The sequence below is a fragment of the Plectropomus leopardus genome, chromosome 10 (assembly GCF_026936395.1).
Source record: "Plectropomus leopardus strain MGB_pleo_1.0 chromosome 10, ASM2693639v1, whole genome shotgun sequence".
NCBI lineage: Eukaryota > Metazoa > Chordata > Actinopteri > Perciformes > Serranidae > Plectropomus > Plectropomus leopardus.
The window spans coordinates 21,969,943-21,978,580 of NC_142185.1; the positions used below are offsets into that span (position 1 = coordinate 21,969,943).

The window sequence follows — 8,638 nt, forward strand, 5'->3', positions numbered from 1 at the left end:
CCCCAAAATATTGAAATGTGGAGATACAAGGTTTGCATCCAACAACAACAATATGTGAATTGACAAATATGAGAGTGGTATCTAACCAGCAAACAATGGTCAGATGGAGCTGCTGAGTTGCAGGTGGAAAATGGTCCCGATTGGACCCTGTCTTAAAAACCAGGCCATCTCAATCATATTATTGCTATGAGAAAGATAAACAATGTATCTTTTTTGGGTTTTTTTTACTACAAAATTTCATTGACAATTTATTTGTTTGGTTGTGAAATGGTTGTGATCAGACAACCACAATGTGACGCCACTCCATACCCAAAAATATATTACTTTATAGCAAAAAATACATTTCTGCCTTTTCTGTGTGACTACATGCAAATTATATTCCGGCATCATTGGTTTAATCATGTGGTATCTGTAAGTCTTTATCCAGGTTGTCTATGTTCACACATTGAAGAGGAAGCCTTCAAGGCTTTGTGCCAACAAGTCGGGCTATGTAGTATAAAAAGTATTTAATGTACACACTTAATGCATGTGTCCCATGCATGAACTTTTATTTACTTTAAAGTATGTCATCACCATATTTCTTTCCCTAAACATGACCTACATAACATTGCTTTCCTAAATGGAACCTATTTAACATAATAATGCACAACCAAGTTCCTTTTTCTGAACCTAACCCACATTGCTTTACGTATGTAATGTGGATGGTAAATTGCAAATTGACTTGTATAGTGACTTCCTTGTCTTTTGACCACTTAAAGCACTTTACATGCCACATTCAGCCACTCAGACACTGATGGCCAAAGCTACCATACAAGGTGCCACCTGTTACCCAGTTACAATCATTTAGGCATTCACAGATCAGGAGCAATTTAGAGATCAGCATTTTGCCCAAGGATACTTTGAAATGCGGACTGGAGGACCCAGGGATCGAACCGCAGATCAATCCATCAATCTTCAAACAGAGTCCAATAAAAATTAAAATTAAACATGTTTGAACATCAGATGGCGAGGACTAGTGGCCATCTTGGATTTGACCTCTCACGGTCCCCAGAGGTCCAATCTGACTTCCCTCCACATCTGAAAATAAACAATATGATCTAACCTAACTATGTTAGAAATTTCATGCTTTTCTCAAAAAGTGCACAATTTTCATATACCCGCTGTACTACAAAACGTAAACTTGTGTCAGGTTTTCTTTTATGATATATGCATTTGTTGAGGTGACAAAAGACCACAGTATAGATCCATCCCTGGCCTTTACAGCGGATTCTATCCTCGACATCCTGTATGCTTAGATAGCATTATAGGGATGAAAAAGCCCAGGGATAACATCCTATAATTTTGTAGAAACTACTGTTTTTGCCTTCCACGTTTCACATTTTAACTATCTTAAATTATCAGCTATTGCTGTGGGAGTGAGCTTGGGTTGATATAACTTTATTGTAAATGAAGCAGACAACATCTTAATGGTGAATGAAACAGACACACAACTTCTCCTTCTAGACAAACTGTCAAGTGGAAAACAAATGGTGTTATTTTTTTCACACACCAACCCCACAATTCAAAGCATCCAAAAGTCAATATCCACACTTGGCAGTTGAGACAAAGATGAAGATGAGGTGCGAGTAGTACAAAACATTGCATCGTGGGATGGGCCTGGAGCACCAAACGACATCGATTCAGAAAAGGCTCCATCTTTACACACTTTGTTCATTGGGGAATTAAAGTTGAAATGCTAAAAGGCCATAGCAGCATAATCACAACCGTACAGTTAGCCATTTGTCAAAAATAGACCTAACACCAAAAGGTGCGGAGGCTAGAAATGACGTGCACAGATCTGACTCATTTGTCAGTGGACTACTGATGAGCTGAAAACCAGCTCTAAAACACTCATTTTCTATTACCTCCGGAGATTTCAAATGTGTTGCGAGAGCTGCTGCAGGACATTATTGTGAAGTCCATTTGGATAGGAATGAACACAGTGTCTGCCAGCAGTGACTTCTCCAATAGACACACATTTTATACCAAACTGCGCAGATGAATATACCTTGTGGCACAAATTGTCAGGTCAATGCACAACTATTTGACCTACAAGGAGCATATGAAGCAATGATGAAGGGAATCATATTGTATTGATTGATAAATGCATTTCCCTCTCTCTACAATTGGCTATCTGTCAGACCAGTGCACATCACTGGGGGCACAAATATGACCTTCTTTCTTATTGCTTGCCTTTTGTACTGCATGGCCTTGAATCCTCAGCGGACTCTATGCCTAAAATAAAGTTAATAACTTTGCAATTTCCAAACTGCCGTGACTTTGCAGACGAGGAGTATTACATTTTTAAAAAAGGTGATCAAAACTACTTAAATAGGCAAAATTGTCTTTGAATGTCCTCTATTCATGAGGCATATTGTGGTAACGTGTCAGAACTCTGTTTAGTGCTTTACAGTTATGTAAAAAGGCATCTAATCCACTCTATTCCAGCTTTTATCACAGCTATCAAAAAAGCAGGTATTTATGCTTATGCAAATGAGCTATGCTCTTAGCCCCCCTTTTACTGCAGATGAACAGAAAACAGAAAAAAAAAATAATGGCTCAGTCTGCCGTCAGCTTCCACTGATAGCTCTTCCTTGGCAGCAGTTTTGGAAACTATTTATTTTCTCTTCAGGACTGGCCCTCAGATAGCTATTATGTAGTTTGTAACAACCCCTTTACTCTTGTCTCATTTGCTTTCATACATCAAAAGCTCATTTAAAGTGACCTTAAAAATAATGAGGACAAAATGCTGTGACAAACTTCTGCATGAGCAGATGAAAAAAATATGCAGGTATTTAATATTATTTAAAATGCATATTTTTTTTTTAGTTTGCCTTTCAGTTACTCAACTTGAGAGCAGATTCTAAAATGTTGATGAAAAGCAATATTAAAGCAGGCCTTTACATTTGAAGTTGTTGATGAAAACCCATGCACCTCCCTGTGGACATGGTCCCTTGATTGAGAGATGTATTTAATTGATTTTATCTTGCATAATTTAGTTAAACTTTCTGGTTTCTTGCATCTGTGTGTCCTGGATTTACTAAAATTCTGTTGCTGCTCTATTTTGAGAAATGTGAGTAAGAAAATAATGCATATTTTGTGTAATATGTATGCTACAGCTACATATAAAAATCTCAGCAACTACACACCAGTACTCAGGGTGATGTTTACCAGTGTTGTTGATGTGTTTGTTTTTTTTTTTTTTACACTCAATGGTTCATCAATAAGTCATTCGGGGACCAGAGACAGTTTGCACTTGCCCTACATAGGGTTGAATTGAACTTAATAAAAGTGACCTGTTCTGCAAATAGGACAGTAAAGCCAGGCGAGCAAGTGCCTCATCAATGTCGGAGCGCAGAGGAAGAGGTACAGGAGAAAACTGTATTTTATTTTTATGTATATTTTGTCCCATTTTACAGCTATGTCAACATGCAAGAGCTAAACATTTGCCCCTCACGGCGACAAATGATTGTCAGAAAGTTGCAGAGCGACATAGTACATGCTGTACAGTGTTGTGTAAGGAGATGTAAATTATTTAGGAGAGTCGAACCAGGTGTGACAGCACTGCGCATGATTTTGTAGGAATAATGCTTTACACTTTATTTTCCACTTGAGTATCGTCTCTACTCGCTCATTTGCATGCAAGAAACTCCACCGCGTAACCTAGGAGTCTTCAAAGCCAGTCTCCCAGGTAATGCAGCAGCTTGAGATTTTACATCTGATCATCGCTGACTGGAGTCTTGATCATGTAGATTCAAACTGGAGGGAGAGTTGTACATGTTTACCAATTCAGAGTAGAGTCTCAACTGGCAGGGGAGCGATATTTAATCTTCAAAATGCAATATTTTTCAGTAAAATTGATGCATTGTCTTATCTGGTTGTTTTATAGTGAAATCATATTTGAAAAAACTAAACTAAATGACAATTTTATGATTTCAATCAGACTTTTATTAAAAAAAGAGACGGCAATGTACATCATAGAGTACAGTGAACTGATACAGTGTAACAGGAATAAACATTTTATAACAATTCCTTACAACTAAAGAAATATGTACACCTTTTGACAGCTTTGCAATAGCCTACTTAACAAATATTTACATCTTCCGGGTACATCTCAATTAGCTCAACAACAAAGTTTTAAAAGATAGTTGCAACCTCTAATGCCGTAGCCACAGTTACAATATTTGGACTCTGGTTCTGGATTTCAGCATCTCCAGCACCCGCATCACGCTGCTGCTGAGGAAAGTAAGAAGGAAGGGTCCCGGTCCTGGAGAAGGTCTGTATGCTGCTTCTTGATTTGGGGCGATTTGTGCCATAACCAGAGTCCTTCCAAAAGTGGGGATAGCCATGAGGATTGTTAAAGACTGGAACCGAGGAAAAGCCTATTGTGTAGGCATTGTCTCTGGGGCCTCTGAGGCTCTGCGGTGGTACTGCGCAGTACGTGCCTTGGCAGTCAGACATGCTGTTCGCAGCACTGGATGAACCTGAAATTAAAGTGAAATGCATAAAATAAAGATGAGAAATTGGTGATGCAGGTATTACATTATCACCATTTATCATTTATGTTATTCTGGAGAATATATATGTTTAATTCAGCAGTGAGTGATGTCAAAACTTTCAAACTTCAGAGTGGAAAACTCACTCTTCAGCCTTGGCTGGAAGGTACTGAAGTTCTTTTTGCCTCCATCGCCACTGATATCAGAGTCACTGTCGTTAAAGTCACTGTCCCCTTTGCCACTGTCCTTCACGCTCAGCTGGTCGCTGTTGCCAATGCCACTGCAAATACAATCAACAGATACAGTATGAGCCACCACTGCACCACATTAGCTTGATTATTGATATCTTGTTTTTTTTCGCACACAAGGCCCATCTCTATCCAACCCGTCTAACCTCATTCCACTGAAATGCCACAAGCAACAAAATGCATGCACGGTGCATGTTAAGTACCCTCTGTGTACAGCAAGATTTGACTGTGAATAAAGCTTATCCTATCTGAGGGAAGAAATTACATGTAGTTGTCTTACCTCACTTGCAAGCAGTATTTGTCACTTTGCCACACAGATGTTGCTTGGAAATGCTTGGAGGGCAGGAACATCTAAGAGAACAAACAAATGACAGCAGAGAGCTTAGTTTCCATTTCTGGCACAAAGATCAAGGCAGCACTTGGGAACATCATATGCATATGAAAATAAAAGATGAAAAAAAATGCCTGCTCTTGTAGTTGACTCACCTTTGTCTCTGAGTCCCCACTCCTCTCCTCATACAGGCAGGAACCATCCAGAGACGAAGAGGTCCTATCGTGGAAGAAGCCTCGCTGGCCGGTGTATATGTTCGGTTCTGTTGAGCCGAGCATGGGCATGGGCCTGCTGTCAAACAGGCTGTGACACACCTCTCTCTTTGAGCCCTGGTTTCTCCCACCACGGCTGAGTTTGCATGTCACAACAACAACCACTATTGCAATCAGCAACAAAGCGCAGCCCCCGCTGAGCATAATAATGACAATTAGCGAGCCGTCCAAGCCAGAGCCTTCTTCATCACTTGACCGCAACACAATGACAACTTGGTCTTCAGAGGGCTGTGTGTCTGAAACAACAAACCTAATGGTGGCACTGCTGGAGAGCGGGGACCTGCCATTGTCACTCACGGCGATTTTCAATTCCAGCATGTCTCCAATTTCAGATGTCAGCCATTGTTTCAAAGCAATTTCTCCAGTGTCTTTGTTCATTGCAAAAAGCTGCGGGTCACCTTGTACAATTTGGTAAGTGAGCTTGCCATTCACTCCCTCGTCTTCATCCTCAGCTGAGACACGGAGAGCAAGATAGCCAGCAGGTGCATTAAAAGGCAGAGGGATGTCAGCAGAGTCGTTCACAAAGACAGGGAAGGTAAAGTATGGATAGTTGTCATTCAGATCAACAACTCTTATTCTGATTGTTGATGTGCTTGAAAATGAGGGGGACCCTCTGTCTTCAGCTTGGATGACCAGCTCAATCTGCTGCAGAGTTTCATAATCAAAAGACCTCAAAGAGTACAAAGACCCTGAGAGTGAGTCCACAGACACATAAGTGGACAGTGGAGAGCCTCCTGGCACCTCTGAATCTATGAGTTTGTATGATACTTTAGCATTCTTCCCCACATCAGGATCACGGGCAACAACAGTGGTTACATATGAGCCTGGGATGTTATTTTCAAGCACTGAAACTTCATAAAGTGACTTACTGAAGAGAGGGGGGTTGTCATTCTCATCTGTAACACGAATTGTATACTGCCTGACAGTTTTAAAGGGTGGGCTGCCCAGGTCCTCTGCAATCACAGTCAGGTTATACTCAGAGATCTTCTCTCTGTCTAAAGTAGTGCTGGTGATAATCATGAAAGAGTCCCCATATGCCTGCTGCAGGGTGAAATGCTCGTGCCCGAGCAGGCTGATGCGCACGTACCCGTTGGAGCCAGAGTCTCTGTCCGAGGTGCTGATCAGAGCCACGAAGCTCTCCGCAGCTGCAGCTTCTGTGATGTAGGCGACCCCATCACTGCTGGAAGTCATCGGCTTGATGCTGATCTCAGGTGCATTGTCATTCACGTCCACGATGTCGATCACAACTTTGCAGCTGGACGGGACAGAGCTCGCGCCTGAATCTGACGCTTTAATATTTAGCTCGTATGACCTCCTTTTCTCAAAATCAACCAGCGCCTTTAATGTCACGTCCCCGGAGTAAGGATCAAGGTGGAAAAGGCGCCCCGCTTCTGGTGAAAGCCCGTCAGCAAACGCGTACGTCACCTCGCCGTTGACGCCGTCGTCGGGGTCAAACGCGTGCACTTTGAGAACTCGGTGACCCACCGGCGCGTCTTCATTCAGCTCAACTTTTAGCGAGCTGTGCTCAAACGTCGGGCTGTTGTCATTAAAGTCCAACACGCTGATATTTACAATCATTGACCCGGACTTTGCAGGCACTCCTCCGTCACTTGCAGTCACTTCGATAGTGTAAGAGTCCTCCACCTCTCTGTCGAGCTCCCTCACCAGCACCAGCTCTGCAAACTTCACTCCATCCTCCCGATCGCGCACTTCAATGGCAAAATGAGTAGAAGGGGAAATGTTATACCTCTGAATGTAGTTTTCACCCACGTCCTGGTCGAGAGCAATCTGCAGCGGGAATCTGGAGTCCAGCGGGACATTCTCCACAATCTCCAGGTGCGTCTCATTGCGCATAAAATGTGGAGAGTGGTCGTTAATGTCTTTGACCTCGATCTCTACGTGTATGAGCTGAAACTTTTCTTTGGAGAAGGCCACGACGTCGAAGGTGATGAAGCAGCGCGGGGATCTGGGACAGAGCTGCTCTCTGTCGATTACCTCTGCGACACTCAGGAGTCCGTCAATCTCTCTCATCTCAATCACAGAGGAGTTGTTTTCTTGCATGAAGCGGAAAGATGTGTCAGGGTCATCGGCTGGATCAATCTTTAAATCTTGGGACAGATTTCCTATCTCTGTCCCCGGCGCATCCTCTTCATAGGTGAAATATCTTGTTGTTGTACACTGAACAGAATGTAAAAATAAAGAAAGCACTACGCACAGCACTGCAATCTTGCAAAATCCCATGTTGAAGGGTTAAAAAGTGCTGCCAAAATAAGTCATAAATGATGAAGATGACCCGCCACTAATGCTGTGTTAGGTCGAGTCACAACTGTGTTAAACTCTGACTTTGCTGTGGGACTATAAGCCCTGGTATATGCAAATAGCCTGTCCCTTCAACCAATGGCCTTCCAGTGGTCCACCAACAGGGGCACGTTTGGCTCTGCAGCAAACTGCTGGTCACTTTTGGGGGAGCAAATGGTTTATTTATTAGATAAACTGATTGTGGAGCTTTACAGGGGCTGGTAACAGTGTGGCTTAAATAAATCTGCACATGGCAATTAATTAACTAACTAAATCACTTAGAGGAGTGTATTTAATAGGCCTACACATGCCCTCACAGGAGGCTGAAGTCTACCTGATGACAGGATTCACTGACTCTAAGTCAGTCACTTACAGGACATTGTGCAAAAATCTGGGGTTGAAAGAGATACACAAGCAGGAAGAAAAACCCATAAAACTTTTACTGAAAGGAATACATTGAATCATTTAAAATGGCTCAAAAGATCAGAAATATCATATGCACCATTAGTAAATGTTTTAACTCTACACTGTAAAACCTTTCACTGTAAATATACAGTCATTTACTGACAGCAGCTTTGCCAGCAAAGCACTGTATTTTTAGTTTCCTTACTGTATTTTAGAATTCTAGTATATTGCTGTAAATACAATTACAGTTCCTTAATGTATTATAATAAATTTACAGTAATTTACTGGCAGCATCTTTGCCAGTAAAGAACTGTATATTTACAATATGTAAGATTCTACTGTATGGATACTGCATTTAATTAGAATGTTTAAAAAAATAAATTAATAATAATAATAATAATAATAATAATAATAATAATAATAATGATAATTAATGAAGATGATACAGTATTCATTATGTACTTCATTATCAAATATTAACATAAAAACATGTCACCAGTGCAACAGTCAGTGAGTGAGTTGGTGAATGCATGTTTGAATGAGTGGCTG

General features: G+C 41.3%; 1 protein-coding gene across 1 annotated transcript; it reads right to left on the reverse strand.

Moving 5' to 3' along the window:
• Nucleotides 1–3,970: 3,970 nt before the first annotated feature.
• On the reverse strand, nt 3,971–8,100 carry pcdh8.1 (protocadherin 8, tandem duplication 1). The gene is made up of 4 exons (XM_042495359.2): nt 5,270–8,100; nt 5,064–5,134; nt 4,682–4,815; nt 3,971–4,523 (listed from the first exon to the last, which is right to left on the reverse strand). Exons 1-4 carry the CDS (start codon nt 7,625–7,627, stop codon nt 4,177–4,179), a joined length of 2,910 nt encoding a protein of 969 aa, XP_042351293.2. The 5' UTR covers nt 7,628–8,100; the 3' UTR covers nt 3,971–4,176.
• Between the last annotated feature and the right edge of the window lie 538 nt (nt 8,101–8,638).